Here is a 20,012-nt window from a genome sequence, read left to right as displayed (position 1 = left end):
GATAAACTAAGACTAACAGATGAGTGCTGACAGAGAGCTTGTAGTCATGATAAACTAAGACTAACAGATGAGTGCTGACAGAGAGCTTGTAGTCACGACAAACTAAGAAGCCCCACTGCCATCGAGTTCTGCAGCTCATGGTCATGGTGGTGGTGATGTGCCATGGAGTTGGTTCCAACTCATAGCAACCCTCTATTTCCAAGACTGAAAGTATGTATGGGAGCAGACAGCCTCATCTTTCTTCTGCCGAGCAGCTGGTGGTCTTGGACCACACACCATACAACTAGCAGCCCAATACCACCTAGCCCACAGTGCCACCAAGGCCTTGTGGTAACAATGGGGTACCTGCTTACGGTCTGGCACCCACATTCAGTCTTCTGAGCCATCTCCGATATAGATTGACTTTGAAAAGATCTCCACTATACAGGCTCAAGAACCGTAATCACTTGTTCAAGGGTATGCAACTAAAAGCTGTCCTGCTAATATTTGACCCCAAGTCTCTTTGGGGCTTAAGCCCACATTTCTCCTTCACAACTTTGTGGTAGGAGCCCTGGTGATGCTTTATGCACTGGGAGAGAAGACCTGGTAACCTGCCCCTGTAAAGATAGGTGTTTAGTTAAGTGCCGTCGACTCACAGTGACCCCGGGTAGGGTTTCTGAGTTGTGACTGGTGGGTTTGAACTGCCAGCCATGTGGTTAGCAGTCCATTACTTATCCTAGAGTATCACACCAAGACTCCCTGTAAGATTGTTGTTGTTAGGTGCCAATGAGTTGGTTTCTGTGTAGGGTTTCTTAGCAGTGGCTGGTGGGTTTGAACTGCCAACCTTGATGTTAGCAATCCAGTGCTTGTCCTACGGTTCTACACTGTCCTGTAGCATCACTTGGAGACAGAATGAACTCAGTGGCTCAGAGCAACAGTGAATCTCGTGATGTAACAGTTAAGTGCCAGAAGATTGGCAGTTCATACCCACCAAGAGACTCCACGGGGGAAGGAGCTGGCAACCTGCTTCTGTAAAGATGACTGCCCAGAAAACCCCAAGGTGCAGTCCCACTACATCCCAGAGGGTCACTGGGAGTCAGAATGGACTTCATGGCATCCAGCAGCAATCTGTACGGAATTCTTGGGCCTTTCTTGTCAGCACTTAAATGATCAGTAGCTCTCTGCTTTGGAAGCGGCCCCCTGTGAGCATCTGGTGCAAGCTGCAATCCTCCCCTCTCTAAAATATTATATGATACAAGACTTCTGCCAGTTCAGGAAGCTTCTAGACTCTGCCTGGATCTGTAGGAGGAGCACTGGCAGGAAGAGGTAGATTAGAATGAAGCGGTAGGAGAAGGCTTCAGAGAAGGGAAGGTCCTGTGAACCCCCATCTGAGACAAGCATTGTTACTGTCATCATCCCAATTTACACTTGAAGAAGCTGATGCCTCCAGAGTGTAAAGCTGGGCAGTTCAGCCCAGCCCCACATTCATTCTCTTTTTTTTAATGCTTTACTGTAAATTATGTGATAGTTTACATGGGAGGACATTAGCTTCACATTGATTCTGTCGTATATCGTTTCCTTGCCATGGTTACAATCCCTTCCGTGCATCATCCACCAACCAAAGGGTTTATACCCTGCTAGCCTGCCCCCCGCTGACCTGTCATCCACACACAGCCCCTCTTCCTCTTCAGGTTCAAAGTCCCCAGCAGCTCCATCTCCCCACGTCATCCTCTCTGCCTCCATTCCTGGCATCACTGCTTCTTTGGGTAGGGTTCCATTCTCCACTCTTCTCCCTTGATGGTCCCAGGGACCTCCGTTCCTAGACTGCAAAGTTAATCATTCCCCTCCCTTTGCCACAAAACATCTACCTTTACATTTCCAGCCCTCACAATCAGTTCTGATAACAATTATTCACTATTATATCACAAGAGACCTGTCCGCATCTCCTTTCATCAGCCCCTACTAGACAGAATGGATACTACTCAGTGGGGATTCTACCTTCCTCCATGCCCTCTGGATCTAGGTTCCCTCTTGAAAGCTTGTAAGCCAGTCACTTCTTGCCGCTCTAGCAACCCCATTCTGGGTAGCCAATATCCAAGTTGCCCATCCTTGTCCTCTCTGTGTGCGGAGGGGGTGGGAATGATCCTCGCTGGGAAGATTTGTTCCCTCTTTTGGGCTACTGCTTACATAGGTGTAGGTCAAGTTCCCACATTCATTCTTGGCCATAGGCTGCACGTGCCCGCGTTCTCTTCTTCTCTGCAGGGGAAACCGCCCACCAAGAAAGCTAAAGTCCTGCACAAGGCCGCTTGGTCAGCCAAGATTGGAGCCTTCCTGCACTCCCAGGGGACCGGACAGCTGGCAGATGGGACACCAACTGGGCAAGATGGTAAGACCACAGAGGGCAGTTCCCAGTAAGCTGCCAGGGGGCTGTCCTGAGGCTCTAGGGAGGGAAACCATGGCCGGTGTGGGGTCTAGAAAGTGCCCTGACCCAGCCTCATGTGGATGGCCGCTTCCCCCAGAGAACCTCTTCAAACACCCTTCAATTGCCCCTGATGGTTAAAAAGGCCAGAATTGCTGCTCTCTGTCTCTGCTTATTGTGTCTCTGTGGGGCAGCAAGGCTGGTCTGAAGAGGGGGAGGAGGAGGGGTGGAAAAGGAAAGGGGTCACTCTCTCTGACATGTATAGCAGTTTCTAAGCTAGTTAAGTCTCTGCTCTCCTGGTTGAATTGAGCCTCTTGGTGGTGGGTGGCGGGGCCTCAGGAGCACACCTCCCACCAGGTCAGAATGGGTGTGGCCAATGGGAGGTTCAGGAATTTAAGCTCTAGGGCCTGAGTTTTACTTTTTCTTTGGGGGAAGAAGGGTGAGAAACTTCACTCTGGATGTTCCCTCCATGGCTGCTTCCTGCAGCCTTTAGTTAGGTTCTGGGGTCATTGGTCCTGATGGCCGCAGGTGGGGCAGGTACGGAAGCCTTGGAATGAGAAAGCTGGGCTGGGGAAGGGCCCTAGCTCTGCAGGCCTTGCAGTGTCCCTGGCTCCTAGAGTGGCCACTGTGCTCCACCCTCTGCTCTCCTCTCCCTCCTCTGCAGCTCTGGTCTTGGGTTTCGACTGGGGCAAGTTCCTGAAGGATCACAGTTACAAGGCTGCTCCTGTCAGCTGCTTTAAACACGTGAGTCCCTGGAGACCCTGGCAGTTAGGGGTGGGAGTGCAGGGAATGGGACAGCAGCAGGTTGTGGTCCTCAGCCCAACTTGCCCACTGTAGGCTGCGCAGTGGGAGGTCTGGCTGGAGTGGGCTCACCATTGGCTCTAGCTCCATTTGACCTTTATGGCCCACATTTCCAGAATGTCCTGACGCACACATTTATGGAGGACTTTCTGCTGCTGCTGCTGTTTTATGGAGACCCCTCCTTTGCTTGTTTGTATCAGGGAACTTTGTGTTTGTTGATCTCTGGGTCCTTCCAATCCAGAAGGCCCCTTCCTCCTCCTCCCTCCATTTTAAGTCTGGGGCTTCACTTTGGGTCTGGATCCCATGACGTGCAGGTGCAGATACTTCTGCTAAGACCTCTCTGAGCCCTTAGCAGTGAAAACACCCAAAGGTGAGGCCCTGGAGGGCTGGGCTCAACTTGGAAGGATTTCTTGGCTGCCCTTTGGAGACTGCACTGCTGCAAGCTCTCAGGATGCACTGAATGCTCTCTCTTTGTCTTTCAAACTAATTTCTTAAGCCCAGGGGGGTTTGGGAGGAGGCCTGTGGTTCCTGAAAGCCAACACCTTTCTGAACTGGCCCTGAACCTGACTGGCTGACTCCTAGTCTTCTTTTGAGCTGCTAATGAAGGTGGAGGACTTTCCTGGTGGAGACACCCTTCAGGCCCTGAATTCCCTGAGGGTCTTGGCAGTCTCCTGCGTTAACATTGACATTCTATGTGTGACTGTTGAGAGCCTGTTTCCCTGTGCTGGCCTTTCTATTAACTGCTTCTAGGCTCAGTGAGAACCCACCTCGGTAGCCAGGGCATGGGATGGGCTATCTGATTCACTTGAGCCAGGGCTTAGCGTGACAGAGGGGACTTCTGCTTAGAAGAATCCAGGTACCAATGGCAGCAAAGTGGGGGGTGAGGAGCCCATTGGGGTAGCATGCCTGTTGATAGAGCTGGGTGGAGGAAGAGCATGCCTGCAGTGGTAATGTGTGAGTAGTCAAGTGCCGGGTGTCTTGGTGGCACTGTTAGATGAGGACTGTGAGGACAGAAGAAGGTGGACTTTGTGCTGAGAGCATCCAAGTGTTAGGGCTATATGGGAGACCAAGGCACTGGTCTCCCATGTAGCCAGGTTCATACTGCTAGTAGCTGAGTCTCTGGTCCTATAAAGATCAGAACTCAGGACTGTAACCCCACCCCAGTTAGCACCCCCAAGGTGATGTGAACATGTGGGGTGCTCAGCTAGAGGAAGTCGTGACTGACTAGGCGGGGAGGTTGGCCATTTTGGCTGCTAGCCCACGAACTCTCCCACTGCTGATCTCGATCCACCACAGGTGCCGCTCTATGACCAGTGGGAGGATGTCATGAAAGGGATGAAGGTGGAGGTGCTCAACAGTGACGCAGTGCTCCCCAGCCGGGTGTACTGGATCGCCTCGGTCATCCAGGCTGCAGGTGAGCTTCCCTGGCATGTCTCCAGAGGAACGCCTAGTTGGGTGAGCAGAAACTGGCTTAAAGCTACTGGAGTGTCCGTCCTTGCTCCCACCCAGCCTGTCTGGGCAGGGACCACAGAGGTTAGCATGCTTAGAAACACCCATTTATTCCAGGAGTGATGAGCTGTCACCACAGTGCAGTAACAGATTGTGAGTAAGTGGCATGCTTTTGCTATGGCTGTGGTGGAGACTAAGAGACCCAGTCTCCTTGAAGGAATCCTTGGAGCAGGCAGCAGAAGGCCAGATGAGACTAGAGAAGCTAGAAGGCCTCTGAGTGTGCCCTTCCCCTCACTGGGGCCCTTTTCCTTCCTCTCAGGGTATCGGGTCCTGCTTCGGTATGAAGGCTTTGAAAATGATGCCAGCCATGACTTCTGGTGTAACTTAGGGACTGTGGACGTCCACCCCATTGGCTGGTGTGCCATCAACAGCAAGATCCTAGTGCCTCCACGAAGTGAGTTGATGAAACTGGTTGGTAGATCCAAGTTGTAGATTGTCTTGGTGAGATGAGGTGGTCTGTCCTCCCTTGCTGGCTGACTGGGAGTGGTGTCCGTTTGTAATCAGGCCTCCCCCTGTCTCCGCAGCCATCCATGCCAAATTCACCGATTGGAAGGGCTACCTCATGAAGCGGCTGGTGGGCTCCAGGACCCTCCCCGTGGATTTCCATATCAAGGTCTGACAGGGAGCCCTATGGGCTCCTAACTTGCCTCCCTCCTGCCCCTCTGCTTTTCTTCTTTCTCATTGTAATAGACTATTTTTCAGCCAAGAAAACAAACCCTGAAACACTTCTGTTCTGTAGCACATGGCGTTACCACGAGTTGGAATTATCTGACAGCAACAGGTTTGACTTTTAGTTAGTTTGACAGAGAAATTGTACAGGAAGAACCGGGCTCCCTCTCTCACCCCTGGTCGTCCGTCATTTTTCCTGTTAGCATCTTGTGTTCCTATGCCACGTTGGCTACAACTGATGAACCAGTATTGATGGTTAAGTTCATAGTTCACATTAGGGTTCACTTTTTGTGTTGTTTAGTCCTGTGGGTTCTGACAGATGCTTACTTGTCATGTGTCCATGACCAGGTCCTACAGAATGGTTTCACTGCTGTAAAAATGTCCTATGCTCCACCTACTCATCTCTCCCTCCCCTGGTGTCTTAGTTCTCTGGTGCTGAGATCACAGAAACCCTACAAGTAGGTGCCATTGACAAACAGAAATTTGTTCTCTCACACTTCAGGAAAAGTCCAAATTCGAAGTGCTGGCTTTAGGGGAGGGCTTTCTCTTTGTGGGCTCTGGAGAGAGATCCTTGTCTCCTGTCAGCATTTGTGGGTCCAGTATTCCATATCTTACCATCAGTTTCTCCCTGGTTCTAGGAGCTTCATGGTTCAGGAACACCAGGGCCAAAGGATCTTTCCTACTCTTGGCTCGTCTGTCTTGGTCCCTCTAAGCTCTGCTTGCCTACTTAATTTCTTATATCTCAAAAAAAAGGTGGTGGTGGTGGTGGTTATGTGCCGTGGAGTCAGTTCTGACTCATAGCGGCCCTGTACAGGGTTTCCGAGGCTATAAATCTTGACAGGAGCAGAAAGCCTCATGTTGCTCCCGCGGAACAGCTGGTTTCGAACTGCTGACTTTGAGGTTTGCAGCCCGATTCATAACCACTACACTCCTCATAGTCTCCACAAAATCAGAAGCTGCTTCTCATAATGCCATGGACAGTTGACAGCTGTAGTGCTGTCTTTGTCTGAAATGAAGCCGGATGAGAGTGGACGGTGCTGACCAGTCAGAGTATCAGGGGGGTTCTTTCCTGCTCACCTGAACAGGAGCTGAATTCTGGGTGGAATACACTGACCTGTACACAGGAGCAGAAGACTGCTAGCCACGGCCAGGGCAAGGGATGAGATGGGATGGGGGCCAGGGATGGTCCCAAGGATGGTCGCTGTGGAGGTGATGCTTAGGGGAGGGTACCAGGACAGGACAGGCCTTTCCCAAGGAAGGACATGGAGTCTGCTGACCTGCCCGGTGCCCCCTCTGTTAATTCAGGGGGATGGGAGGGTGGGGTTGTGGAGGTGTCTCCAATCCAAACATGCTCTTTAGTTCTTTCTTACAAAATGACCTGCTTACTAAACTGTTGTGTGTGAATGACCAGGGCTGGTTGCGCATTTATTCAGGAAAAAGCATTAACTGAGCACCGACTGTGTGCCTAGTTCTGCGCTTGGGGTGAGGATGTAGAAACAGGCCAAGCTCAGTTTTCTGCACGTACAGTGTTCTTGTGTGTGTAACCATAAACAGATATGCGGGATTACCTGGTATTGGGTTGTGGGCAGTGAGGTAGGGGACGCAGAGGAAGGGCTAGATGGGTGACTAGATGGGTGAGGTGGCCGGAGGAGCCCTGAGCAGGCCTCAGCCTCCTGCCTTGTCTCCTAAATGAGGCCTCGTGACATGGGGATAGGACCCTGCTGTGAGGATGTGTCTTAGTTGAAGGACCTATCTCATTTTGTTGTTAGGTACCAATGAGTCCATTCTGACTCGTCACAACCTCGTGACAGAGTAGAACTGTCTGTAATGTTTCCTACACTGCAGTCTTTGTGGGAGCAGGTCACAAGATCTTTTCTCCTTGGAAGGGCCTGCTAGATTTGAACTGCCAGCCTTTCGGTTAACAGCAGCGCTTTTAACCACTGTGCCACCAAGGCTGCTTCTGTTTGGCTTGGGGCTCAGCTTTTCCTGTTGGCTGCTTTGTGGCCTCTGAGATGCTTCTTGTCCAGGTGTGCTCAGTCACCTGGTCACCTCGTTCCGAGACAGGTGACTGGCTCTCCCAGTCAGCAGTGTGCATGACTGGGACCCCTCCAGAGCTCACCAGCTCAGTCAGTCTCTGCTGCAGTCACCAAACAAAAAAGACCTTTTGTCCTGCACTCGCCCTGCTTCATGGCCCATCTGGTCAGAGCTGGAAGCAGACAGACAGACGTGTATTCTGTCTGTGCCATCAGCAGAGGTGGCCAGGAGGCCAAAGCAGATTGGACACTAGGCAGTGGCCGGGGGTCACCTTAGTTTCTTTAGTGTGAAATGGGCGTCCTCATTCTCATCCAATCGTCTTTGTGGCATTTGGGGGCTGGCAGGTGGTACCCGTGTTTTGAGTTCTGCCCTCGAAACCCACCTCCCCAGAGAGCACGACCTGCCCACTTCCTGTTTTCGTCTTTGGAGTGACCACCACATATACCTGTCCATTCTTCCCAGGACTCTCAGACGTAGGAGGGCTCCCATGACCAGCAGTGTGTGTCCTGGTGTCTTTGCAGATGGCAGAGAGCATGAAGTACCCTTTCCGACAGGGCATGAGGCTAGAGGTGGTGGACAAGTCCCAGGTGTCACGGACGCGCATGGCCGTGGTAGACACGGTCATCGGGGGCCGCCTGCGGCTCCTCTATGAGGATGGTGACAGTGACGATGACTTCTGGTGCCACATGTGGAGCCCCCTCATCCACCCGGTGGGCTGGTCACGGCGCGTTGGCCACGGCATCAAGATGTCAGGTTGGTAGGACTCCACCTCCTGTACCCATGCCCATGCCAGCAGGGAGATGGGGATTCCGTGGTCCACCACAGCCCCCACCTGTCTCCCGTACCACAGGAGAATCTGGGTCTCCAGGGCAGCCTTGCCGAGGGCTGACCAGCCCCTCACTTCTGGGGTAGACCTGGAGATAGCTCTGTTAGCTTCCTTCAAATTCCTTCTCTTCCCCACTCCCATCACCCTAAAAGAGAGGCGCAGCGACATGGCCCACCATCCCACCTTCCGGAAAATCTACTGCGATGCCGTTCCTTACCTCTTCAAGAAGGTGAGGCCCAGCCCCGAGATCTTTGTTCCCTGGGCTACAAGCTATGCCTGGCCTGCCCAGTGATTCCCCAGTTGCCCATTCATTCTCTCGAGGTCCGAGCTGTCTATACGGAAGGTGGCTGGTTTGAGGAGGGCATGAAACTGGAGGCCATTGACCCCCTGAATCTGGGCAACATCTGCGTGGCGACCATCTGCAAGGTGAGCCCAAATTGGCTCCACCTTAGCGGGCTTTCCACCACCCCCGCTCCCTCACAGGCGGCTCCGAGTGCTCACAGGCCTGGTCCTGGTTACTAAACACCTGGCTGGTCCTTTGTCACATGGTCCCACCCTGTCCCCTCACCAGGGCCTTCCCTTTGAATACTGGCCTGGCCTCAAGCCCCAGCTCAGCTGACCACTCAGTCCTCCTCATGATTGCCGCAGCCTGAGAGCTGTGGACCACCCTGTTCATCCATCCATGAGTCTGCTCACCCCTGGGGACTGGTCTAAGGGCAGTGCCCAGTCCAGTGTTGATTATCCATCCCAACCCCCCAACCCCACATCCAGGTGCTTCTCGACGGCTACCTGATGATGTGTGTGGACGGAGGCCCTTCCACGGATGGCTCGGACTGGTTCTGCTACCACGCCTCCTCCCACGCCATCTTCCCAGCCACCTTCTGTCAGAAGAATGACATTGAGCTCACGCCCCCTAAAGGTCAGTGTGTGGCTTAGTGATCTGTGAATATCCCATACCACCAGGGACTGCAGGTCTGAGGAAGAGGCTGCTGGCTGAACTCAGGCCAAGTCATGCCCAAGCTGTATTGGCCCCTGGGAGTTCCCCTCGTCTTGCTCAGTGTCTGAATTTTTGCTCTCCCAGGGTACGAGGGACAGACTTTCAACTGGGAGGCCTACTTGGAAAAGACCAAGTCCAAAGCAGCCCCATCAAGACTCTTTAACATGGTGAGGGGACAGGGTGGAGTAGTGGCAGGTAGGAGCGGCCTCAGGGCTGTGGTCCAGCGCCTTCTCTGAGACCAGCCCCACCAGGCACAGCACAGACTCACTGCTGCTCCTCAGTGTCTGGGGAGGGGCTCAGTTCCCTTGTAGCCCGCCCCAGGTCTGCCTGCTGGGCCAAGAGCCAGCCAGCTCAGCAGCTGCCTCCCCTCCCCCAGGATTGCCCCAACCACGGCTTCAGGGTGGGCATGAAGCTGGAGGCCGTGGACCTGATGGAGCCACGGCTCATCTGTGTGGCCACCGTGAAGCAGGTGGTACATCGGCTCCTCAGCATCCACTTTGACGGCTGGGACAACGAGTATGACCAGTGGGTGGACTGTGAGTCCCCGGACATCTATCCCGTGGGCTGGTGTGAGCTCACCGGCTACCAGCTGCAGCCCCCTGTGGCCACAGGTTTGAGCTCTGACCACCCTCAGGAGCTGTCTGCTCTCCTTTCTCTTCCCTTCTTCCAACAACCACCTCCCCACTGTCCCGGCCCACCTGTGACCTTGGTATGACATCCTCAAGCCTCCTGGCCCACTCCTAAGAGACGCGAGCACTCTCTCTTCACCCCCCACTCTGACTCCTGTCTTCCCCTCTGTCCTGACCGTGCCCCTGTGCACCCTGGTAAAACACCCAGACCCTCTGGGAGCCCTAGTGACAAGGGTGGGAAGAAGGGACAACTGTCCTCCAGCCTCCCCCCGCAGCCCCACCTGGCCCTGTTGTCCAATCTGGCTTCCCTTCTGGGAGAAACCTTGGGGGGCGGGGGGGAGTCTCAGATGTTGCTGTATCCTGTGCCCACCCAGAACTCTTATTTCATTTCCTCTTTGAACAGCTGAGTCGACCACACCTCTTAAGGCCAAAGAGGCCACGAAGAAGAAAAGGAAACCGTTTGGGAAGAAAAGTAAGTGATGCTTCGAAGCAGCCAGGCTGGTGTGAGGCACCCACCTCACAGGAGAGCGTGCTGATGGTGTGGGCTGTGGAGTGCCTGCGAGGGGTCCTGCCACAGATCCGAGGGTCTGAGTGGGAAGCGGGTGTTACTAGTGCCCGATGTGAAAGCGCCTCTCAAAGCCTCCGTGTCTTTATGAACCTTGCCAAGAGCACGTGTCTCTAGGCCTCTGGGGTCCTCACGTACAAGTCTGATGCTGGATGTGACTCCCATTTTTATTCAAAGGGAAAAGAATAGCGCCCACCAAGCCGCGGCCCCTGAGGCAGGGTTCCAAGAAGGCGCAGTTGGAGGCGGAGCCGCAGGCTACCAGAGAGACCTTGGCTGAGCCGGATCCTGGTGAGCGTGGGCTGCCTGCATTCAGATGAGGTGCCGGGTCTTCCCCACCTGGGCACAGAAAGGAGAGTCAGCTTGTGGTGGAGGGCTTTTCTAGTGTTTGGCAGGGTGGGTAGCTTACTGAGTGTGGTTAAGGGTGCTCCGCTGGTGGCTGAGAGGAGGGTGAGGGGCTCCAGAACTCCACCTCACTCACCCTCTCCTCCTGCCCCCCTTTCTTTTGGAGTCGTCACCATGCGGGTGAAGGAGGAGCACCTGGACACGGCTGCACCCCACAAGGCTAAGGGTCCCGAGTTGCCTGTCCCTGTTGAGGACATCAAGCAGGAGACAGGCGACTGACCTTCCGCCACAGACTGACACCACCCTCTGCCCACTGGAGTTTGTAGACGAAGCTATTTTGCAGAAATTCTGCCCGAAGCTGGGGCCCCAGGCCCTAAAGGGTAAACCTGGCTTCCCTTGACACGCCCCCTCGACTCTGCCCACTTTAATGGAGTCCCACGTGGCTGAGCCCCCACACGTGTCTCCAGCTGGAGTTTCCGAAGCTTAAAGTACGTGGGCCTGGAGGCTGTGTGCTTCCGCCCTTTCACAGGGAGAGGGGACAGTGTGTGCTGTGTGTGTAATAAAGGCCCCGGGGCAGCTCTGCTCTCTGGGGACTGTGATGGACGCCACCTTGTCCCCCACCTCCCTCCCGCATGGTGCTCTGCATCTCGGGGGCACCCTGGAGGGCCAGAGCACAGACTCCTGCTGCCTAGAAGGAATGTGGGTGGGGAGAACACTTGTCCCCTGGGCTGTGTGATGGGGCAGACTGCTGGGCAATGGTTCTGCACACTCTACCAGGGCACACGGAGTCTACCCTGTAATGGGACCTGGCTGTGGAGGACTGGTCATTTCTACTGCCCTCCTCCCCACTAATGGGATCAGAGAGTCCTGAAGTAGGGGAGTGGTCTGCTCCTCTCCATGCACTGTCTGCTAATTCTGTCAGAACTAGCTGCTTTTCTGTTTCTCAGTCTATCAGTAACCCCTCGGTCCCCTCCTCTCTAGTTCCCTTGCCAAAAGCACCAGGTAGTCCATGTGGTGCAAAAACCAGGCCCAGAAAGAGACCTGTTATTGGTGCAGCCCAGAGAGTGCTAACACAGTGGCTGGGACTGTGCCTCCCTAACCCCATCTCGTGCACACGCAGGCTCACAGCCACACCAGCTTCAAGATGGCAGTGATGATGCTGGCGGTGGCAGGAGATTGGGAAGGAGACAGCCTGGCTTTAAGCTTTGGCTCTACCACCTGCTCAGAGTGCTTGCTTTTCCTGGTGATGTGCCCAGCTAGAGAACATCATCATCCCAGACTCCCCTGCGGTTCTGACTGAGGGCTCCTGGGTAATGTCTTCAATGCCATCTTGGCACTTGGTGCCTTTGTCCTGAATGAAGCAGTACTCAGGCATCATGGGAGTCCTGATGTGGTTCTGTAAGATAAGCACTGGATCACAAGTTGGTGGTTCAAACTTAACAGCTGCTTCTTGGGAACTCTATACAGGGTCGTTATGGGTCAGAACCAACTTAACGACACTTAACAACAACAGAGGTGCCATGAGCACAAGAGCCTTGTGGGAAGGACAGCTGAGCAGGACAGGACGGTGAGTTTGCTGGGCTCCAGCCCTGGACTGGCTTCCCCAGACCACCTAACTGCTTGTCAGACGAGATGGGACCTTACTCACTCCAACTGAAGGTTAAGTGTGGTAACACATGAAATGTGCTCAGAGCAGTAAGAACAAATGTCATCAGCACCTGAGAGTTCCCCACAGTTGGAGTCTGTGTTTTTTGTGTCCCTTGTTAAGTGCCATCGAGTCTGTTCCGATTCATAAAGACCCTATGTAGGGTTTCCAAGGAGCAGCTGATGGGTTTGAACTGCCTTGTGGTTTGCAGTCCTGTGCTTATCTGATAGCGCCACACCAGGAGTCCACTTTGTGGTTGATCCACACCTGAGCACATGCTAGACGTTGGGGCCTCAAGGCAGAGAGGCAGATGAAGCCCAGCATTGTACCTTCAGCAAAGTGAGCATCCCACCAAAGCCCTGTGTGTCCTTCAGCATCTGGGACATTGGGACTCAGGACCTTGTCAGACCTGGTCTGAGCTACAGTTCCTTCCGTAGCTGCCTTACTATGTGTGAAGGGTCGGGGCCTTCCCCCTTAAGTCCGAGAGCAGGCTGCTGTGGAGCACAAGGCCCAGCAGAAAAGGGGCCATGAGCAGGTGACCATTGTACTGTCTGCTTGGGCTCCCAACCTCCTTCCCCAAGGAACCTCAAATCTTCAAAATACTGAGGGAGGGAGAAGTAGAGCCCTGGCCTCACCTTCCCAGCACCCACTTGCTTTCCCTCCGAGGACCAGCCTCTCACTTCAGACAGGCCCCTCTACCTCGCAGGCTTTCCCATACAGCAGTGATTTCCATGGGGAAGAGCCCTGTATCCCACCCACCCTTACCTGATGTGCTGGGATGGATTTTGTGGCTACAGTTGAGGTTCCTGGATATGAATGGGTATGACCAGCTGATGGACTGGCCCAAGTGGGGTCCAACCTTCAGCTGAGATGTGCTCAGGAATGGACTAATACACCCGCATGTGACCCCAGGCAGGAGCTGGGCCCTGTGGTTAGGACAGGACACTGCTGACTCAACAGTGACCCAGAAAAGATCGAATTTATGGACAGGATCTGGCCATGCTGAGGTTTATTCAAAAGGTTCCTGCCTCAGAACAACAAAAGGGCCATCAAGTCTATTCTGATTCAGCCCCCTATAGGACAGTAGAACTGCTCCACAGTGTTAGTAAAGCTGTATTCTGCAGAAGTGACTGGTGGCTTTGCACCACTGGTCTACCTACTTGAAGCCAAACATTTAACCCCTGTGTCACCAGGGGCTCCTCAGGATAAAACTGCTTACTGTTCAGTGCTGTTGAGTCTGTTTCGACTCAGCGACCATATATAGGGTTTCCAATGAGGAGTTGGTAAGCTTGAACCACTGACCTTGCAGTCTAGTGCATTAACCGGCAGCACCACACCAGGACTCCCTGGGATAAAATACGTGCCCTTGAGTTGGTTCTGACTCAGCGACCCTGTATAGGGTTGTGGTTGTTAAGTGCCATTGAGTTGGTCCCAACCCATAGTGACCCTGTTTAGGATTTCCAAGGAGCAACTGATGAGCTTGAACCTCCGACCTTGAAATACTGACTTTGCAGTCCAGCACATTAACCCCTGGGCTTACCCCAGGGATGGAGATAAGAGGGACAGATGAACCACATGAATCCAGAGAAATTAGACCCTTACTACCCCAGGGGCTTTGGCAACTGGAGTCACCCACCAAGCCCCCCAGTCCCATTGCCAACCTTATGGATGCCCTGGCGTCTCCCCTTGGTGGGTGCTCTCCTGGTACTGGGCCGAGGCACCGGTGTCCGCTTGGCCTTCCCAGCAGCCCAGCCAGGACAGGCTTCAAAGGCAGCCATGGCAGCCTTCACTCTCTGGCCGCGGGCACTGGGGGGCACTGCACAGGTGGCCCCCACCTTAATGTTCAGCCCTGTGAGCCACCTGAGGAGAGAGAACTGGTGACCAGCAGAGCCAGCTGGCTGGCGCTTTTTCTAGCAGATGGGAGCAGGAGCTAAGGAGAATTCGGGCTCTGCAGCCAGTCATGTGACCCTTAGCAAGTAGCACCAAAATACAGCCTCCGTCTGTTCAGGGGTCAGTAAGAGTAATGATAATAGTAAGTTTCTAGCACTGTTGAGATGAGCGTATACATGCTAACTAGCTACATTGTTCCACCTGTCAGCTTGTCACATGGGTGGTATGTATCTGTGTTGCTGTGATGCTAAAGCTTTGGGCACCAGTGTGTCAAACATCAGCAGGGTCACCTGTGGTAGACACGTTTCTATGAATAAAGACCTGGTGATGCGCTTCCAAAACTCAGCCAATGAAAACCTTAGGGATGACAAGACTATTACTCAGTATAAAGCTGGCAGGAGAGCCCCCTAGGTTGGAAGTGGTCACAATGGTTCAAACATACCAATAATGGTGAAGGTGGTGCCAAACCGGGCACATTAGACTCTGTTGGATATGGGTCACCACATGAGAGCCCGCTCAATGACAACTAGCCATTCTGACAGCAACCATCTGCTTTTTGCAGACGAGGAATCACGCAGACAAGTATGGTGACTTGCTGAATGTTGGCCAACTACCAAATCACAGAGCTGGGAGCTGAGTGTGGGTCAGCCTGACTTGGGAGTCTTGTTGCTCTCTAGGGATGATAATTAGATACCATGCTTGCCAGACCAGGTACTCAACTCAGAGAAGGGCAGATCATCCCAGCTCTGGTAGGACCCCCAGTACCCAAACTGCTAGGCCAGCTGATGAGGCATGACGGCACTTTGGGTGGAGGGTCCAGCTCGGGAGCACCCACCTGTGCAGCGGGAGCAGTTGGCAGTCACAGCGGAAGGGGTTGCCGCTGAGGTCAATGTGCTGAAGCTGAGTGAGCTTGGGCAGGGCCGGCAGGGCTTGCAGCCGGTTCTGCTGTAAGTGCAGGCTCTGAAGCCTGGGACCAAGACCCTCGAAGGCTCGGGGAGAAACCTGCAAAAGGCACATATCACAGCCTGGGTGGAGCTCCCACCAGGCTGGCCCTGCCCCCTGCTGCCCCAGCCGAGGGACAGCTAGAGAACCCAAGGGAGGTTGGGGCCGCACTGGGATGCCAAAGTTACCCAGACACCCAGTGCATGGCTCTGTCTGCTCTGCTGAAACTCCTGTCTACCTGCAGAATGCAAAGCTTGTTGGGGGAACCAGCCAGGCCGCCATGTGTGCAAACAGCAGCAGCCCCATGGACCTCTCCATGACCACAGTGCCCCCTCCCCAGCTGACCTCTTGCCCTGAGGTACTGGGTTTGGCTGGGTCTCGGATACCCAGTACCACAGGCCTGCCAACAAAAGGGAAGCCATGTAACCTTGGGTGCCCACACCTTTCCTACCTGCTCCAGGCCACTGCCATTGAGGAAGAGCAGCTTCAGTGACTGGACCACAGGCCGGAAGGCCCCCTCGTGCAGAATCCTGAGCGGATTTCCTGAGAGTTGCAGCTCTGCCAGGACAAGCAGCCCAGCCAAGGCCCTGGTGGGCACCTCTCTCAGCTGGTTCCCATCCAGGTACAACTTCTCCAGCTCCTGGGCTGGGCCCAGCGACCCCGGGGACACATGGGTGATGCGGTTCCCACTCAGGTAGAGCCAGCGCAAGGCCCGAGCTCCCACCAGGTCTCCTGGCGCCAGGCTCTCCACGGCATTGTCCTGCAGGTGCAGGGAGACGAGGCTGGGCAGGACGTGCAGGGCAGCCCCCGGCACCTGCAAGAAGTGGTTACGTTCCAGATACAGATACCCAAGGTGGGTGGCCCCTTCCAGGGCAGCCGAGCTGAGCCCCGAGAGCTGGTTATCAGCAAGATAGAGGTAGACCAGGCGACCCAGGCCTGCCAAGGCGCCTGCTTCCAGCTCAGTGATGTGGCAGTGTTGCAGGTACAGGGACACCAGGTAGTCCAGGCCAGGGAAGGCCCCTCCAGGCACCAAGGGGAAGTGATTCCTCCGTAGGTCCAGGAGCTGGGTATTGTTGGGGAAGCCACTGGGCACAGCCCGCAGGCCGCGGCCTTCACAGCTACTGTGCTGGGATTCGGAGGCACATGCACACACTGTAGGGCAAGGTTGGGCTGCCCTCTCATCCTCCTGGGGAGCACGTGTGGGGGCTCGGGGCCGGGCTGCCAGCTCCTCCGCTTCCTCCTCTGCATCATCCCCCAGGCATCGCAGGGCCGAGGGCCTCAAAGCATCCAGTGCCTCCCCACGAAGCTGCCGGGGTCCCCCGCAGGTGCCACCAGCCTGCACGCGGGTTCGCGCCAGCCACTCAAACAGCGGCCAGGCTTGGCAGCCACACCACAATGGGTTCCCCTGCAGCCGTAACCGGCGCAACTGGCCCAGACCCTGCAACGGGGGCAGTGTTTCCAGCTGGTTCCTGCGGAGGTCGAGGGTTCGTAGGCGTGGACAGCGAGCAAAGGCCCTTGGGTCCAGGGCCTGCAGCGCCCCGTGGTCCATCAGCAGTTCCCGCAGGCCAGGCAGCATCAGCGCGTCCTCCTCACCCACGTAGGTTAGGGGGTTGTGGCCCAGTTCCAGACGCACCAGACTCTGAGCCTGGGATAGGGCTGGCCCCGGAAGAGCCTGCAGCTCATTGTGATGCATGCTGAGCCTGTGCAAGGCAGGCAGACCGGCCAGGGCCTCAGGGGCCAGCACACTGATCGCATTGTGGGCTAGCTGCAGCCAGCGGACCTGCAGTAGTCCCTGGAAGGCCATGGACGGCAGGTAAACCAGAGCATTGTGGGCCAGGTTCAGAGAGGTCAGGGCCCCCAGGGCCCCAAACGTGCCTGGACGCAGCTCCTCCAGCAGATTCCCCTCTAGCTCCAGCCGCTGCAGGGAGCCCAGTCCATCCAGCGCTTCCTGGGGCAGCGTGCTCAGGCGGTTAGAGGCTAGGTTGAGGAGCAGCAGGCGACCCAGACCACGGAAGGCGCCCTCAGCCACCAGCTCCACTTGACAATGGCGCAGGTCCAGATGTGTCAGGTGGGGCACAGCCTGGAAGGCAGCTGGGGGGATCACCTTCAGCATGTTACCCTGGAGGTCCAGCCACTGGGTCAGCTGGAGGGAGGAGAAAGCTGAAGGACACAGTAACCACAACCTGCGGCCCGACTCAGGTCAGACCGTGGCATACACAAGTTCTCACACCTGGTACACTCCGCCCCCTCGCCCTCACCTTTAGCTCATTTCTATTCACCCTGCTGATCTCAGCTTCCCTGACATCTCCTCCAGGAAGCCTTCCTCTCTCCCCACATTGGATGATCACTGCCTGGTGACCTCTCTTCTGTCCCTCACCAGCTCATGAGGAGTCCATAGGGCAGAGACCACTTCTTACCCTGCCACAGAGACTCTGATGAATTCACTGACTTGTTCCAGTCAGAACGTGGAACAGATTTTCTCCTGTTACTGGTTACTATGATTACCCACTTTACAGATGTGATCGCTGATGTACCAGGCCCATGCTCCCTGCCCCACTGACCTCGGGAATGGTGTCTGGCACCTCGGTGAGGTTCTGGTGCTGGCAGGCAACATGCCACCTGGAGTTGTCACAGACACAGATCCACGGGCAGCTCTGAGCAGCAGTGGGCCAGCCTGGGCCCAGCGGCAGCAGCAGTGGAAACAGCAGCAGCAAAGAGAACCGAGTGAAGCTCTGGGGCCTGGGAGAAGGAGGACGGTCAGTTGTCCACAGGAACAGGGCCCCACAATCTCTACTCACAAAGCCACAGCCACAGTGTCACTTCTGTCTCCAACATCCCTCAGACATCAACCTCCTTTGGCCTAGGGAGGCCTGTCACACCCCTGAGCGGTGGCAATTCTGATAGTAACCCTGTTTCACACTTGAAGAAACTGAGGCTCATAAAGGCCACCAGGCGCATTCTTTGACCATGAGCCAAGTGGTTCAGTAAAGACTTGCTGAGTATAGGAATGATGCTGGGGCTCAGAGCATGGGATATGGCCAGGCCCCGAAGCAGCCATTCCTAAATGATGTGGGCCCAGCGCCCACCTCGAGGAGACAGCATGGCAGTGGGAAAGAAGGCCCTGGTCTGGGGCCAGAGCTCCCTGAACAAGCCTTCATGACTGTTCTGAGTCACACTGACAAGAGTGGCCAGGTGGCTCACACCTCTGCTCCTTGTTTATTTCTCTGGGTTCTCCCCTCATCTGAGCACCACCCAATTGGCCTGAACAGGGACAAGGGGAACTGAGGAAAAGGGGTTGGGACTGCACTTTAAGCTAATTCATCCACTTATCCAGCCACACATCCAAGCCACCCATGTATCCATTCAAGCATCTATCTGTTTATCCACTCATCCATTCATCTATTCATCCATCTACCTATCACCCTTACATCCACCTACCCATGCATTGACTCATCCATTTATCTGTTGGTTTGTCCATTCTTCTACCCATTCATTCTTTCATCCAACCATCCATCCATCCACGCTTCCACCCAACTATCCATCTATCTATCCACCCAAACCTCCACCCCGCTACCTGTCCATTCCTCCATTTGATCCTTCTGTGTCACAACCACGGCCACCAACCATCACTTCTTGCAGGGTGACCACGGCCACCAGGACTCCCCTGGTCTCCCGTGTTTCATTTACCACCCATCAGCCAAAGAGCCCCTCCCCCCATGGCCTTTGGTGAAAAGTTCCGACTCCTGATGTTCCCAGCTAGAAATCTCCGGTCACCGCGCAGTTCTTCCTCCAAACACATAGCTTTATCGGAGCTGTCTCCTCAAGCTCCCTGTGTCACCTAACTTCAGCTCTTCCTTCTGTCCAGAAAGGTCTCTAAGAGAACTTTCCTGACCCTGCACTGAGCCCCCACTCTTGGGGACTCCCTCATCTCTGCTCGTTTGATTGTCACTGTTTCCGGTGTCCTTTGGGTCTCAGGGTCCCTTGCTTTGGGCTGGTGGCCTTCTCCAGAGCCTGTGGTAAAGGGTAGTGCTCAAGGCAGCCAGGGAGGGGGCCGTGGGGATAGATCCCTGAAGGGACAAGCATCCAGGACTCAGGGCTGCTGAGCTCTCAGATAAGCCCCCAGATGACTGGTCCCTGGGAGCCCATAGGAGCAGCCCCTTCCATTCCTAGACATCACCTTCCAGCCAAACAACAGACAGGCCTATAAAGTGAACAAGAACACCCATAAAGAACATGCTTCTCAGAAAAATCAAACATGAGATGAAAACCCAGACGGGGAGACGTTGGAGAAGTGCAAGCCATCAGGGCCCAAAGCCCCAGTTCCCCAGCAATTAGAATCACAGTGAGGTTGCAGGGGCTTGCCTGCCGGTCCACTCAGCTGCTCTTAGCACCCCTTCCAGTCCCAGGCCCCAGACTCACCCCTCCATGCCGCTTCACTGCCAGCCCAGCCTATGGCACAGCACAAGGGAACTGCTGCCACCAGAGCCCCCCTTCCAGGCCCTCGGTCTGACAGAGAGGACAGGGCTGAATGGAAGGCATTGTCCCAGCTGGTTTCCTGGAGCTGAGGTGATGGAGGGCGGGGAGGGGGTGGGAGCAGCAGCTAGAGTTCCAGGCCTCCTGCCAGGTGCTAGCTCAGGAAGGCAGCCCAGGTCTGAGGTCCTAGTCCAGGTGGCCAAAGTGGTTGGCCCAAGGCAGGGAGGTGCCTGACTGACCTCAGTGACCTGGACCCCCTCCCAGGTTCTATGTGGTCCTAGGCTGGGGCTCC

At 55.0% G+C, this 20,012-nt stretch overlaps 2 protein-coding genes across 2 annotated transcripts in view; one reads left to right on the top strand and one right to left on the bottom strand.

The window, feature by feature from the left end:
• L3MBTL2 (l(3)mbt-like 2 (Drosophila)) overlaps window positions 1–11,049 on the top strand; it is a 24,208-nt gene extending 13,159 nt beyond the window's left edge. Inside the window, exons 4-17 of the mRNA XM_006866924.1 lie at window positions 2,242–2,365; window positions 3,063–3,142; window positions 4,496–4,613; window positions 4,968–5,102; window positions 5,233–5,321; window positions 7,933–8,164; window positions 8,390–8,466; window positions 8,559–8,663; window positions 9,009–9,156; window positions 9,319–9,401; window positions 9,611–9,845; window positions 10,267–10,335; window positions 10,606–10,722; window positions 10,937–11,049. Coding sequence (XP_006866986.1) covers window positions 2,242–2,365; window positions 3,063–3,142; window positions 4,496–4,613; window positions 4,968–5,102; window positions 5,233–5,321; window positions 7,933–8,164; window positions 8,390–8,466; window positions 8,559–8,663; window positions 9,009–9,156; window positions 9,319–9,401; window positions 9,611–9,845; window positions 10,267–10,335; window positions 10,606–10,722; window positions 10,937–11,049 — 1,725 coding nt within the window. The remainder of the gene's footprint in view (window positions 1–2,241; window positions 2,366–3,062; window positions 3,143–4,495; window positions 4,614–4,967; window positions 5,103–5,232; window positions 5,322–7,932; window positions 8,165–8,389; window positions 8,467–8,558; window positions 8,664–9,008; window positions 9,157–9,318; window positions 9,402–9,610; window positions 9,846–10,266; window positions 10,336–10,605; window positions 10,723–10,936) is intronic.
• Window positions 11,050–11,293: 244 nt separating this feature from the next.
• Window positions 11,294–19,674, bottom strand: CHADL (chondroadherin-like). Its single transcript, XM_006866923.1, has 6 exons — window positions 19,667–19,674; window positions 17,809–17,986; window positions 15,699–17,390; window positions 15,141–15,307; window positions 14,077–14,275; window positions 11,294–11,458 (listed from the first exon to the last, which is right to left on the bottom strand). Exons 1-6 carry the CDS (start codon window positions 19,672–19,674, stop codon window positions 11,294–11,296), a joined length of 2,409 nt encoding a protein of 802 aa, XP_006866985.1.
• Between the last annotated feature and the right edge of the window lie 338 nt (window positions 19,675–20,012).

The sequence above is a fragment of the Chrysochloris asiatica genome, unplaced genomic scaffold, assembly GCF_000296735.1.
Source record: "Chrysochloris asiatica unplaced genomic scaffold, ChrAsi1.0 scaffold00097, whole genome shotgun sequence".
In the NCBI taxonomy this organism is placed as follows: domain Eukaryota; kingdom Metazoa; phylum Chordata; class Mammalia; order Afrosoricida; family Chrysochloridae; genus Chrysochloris; species Chrysochloris asiatica.
Note: the sequence above shows the minus strand (reverse complement) of the source record. Positions and strands in the feature narration are given on the sequence as shown.

Excerpts from the sequence above, each read along its gene's own strand:
- CHADL (XM_006866923.1), bottom strand. Across the intron at positions 15,308-15,698 it reads ATGGCAGTGGCCTGGAGCAG|GTTTCTCCCCGAGCCTTCGA; the intron begins GTAGGAAAGGTG and ends TGCCTTTTGCAG. Across the intron at positions 14,276-15,140 it reads CAACTGCTCCCGCTGCACAG|GTGGCTCACAGGGCTGAACA; the intron begins GTGGGTGCTCCC and ends CTCTCTCCTCAG.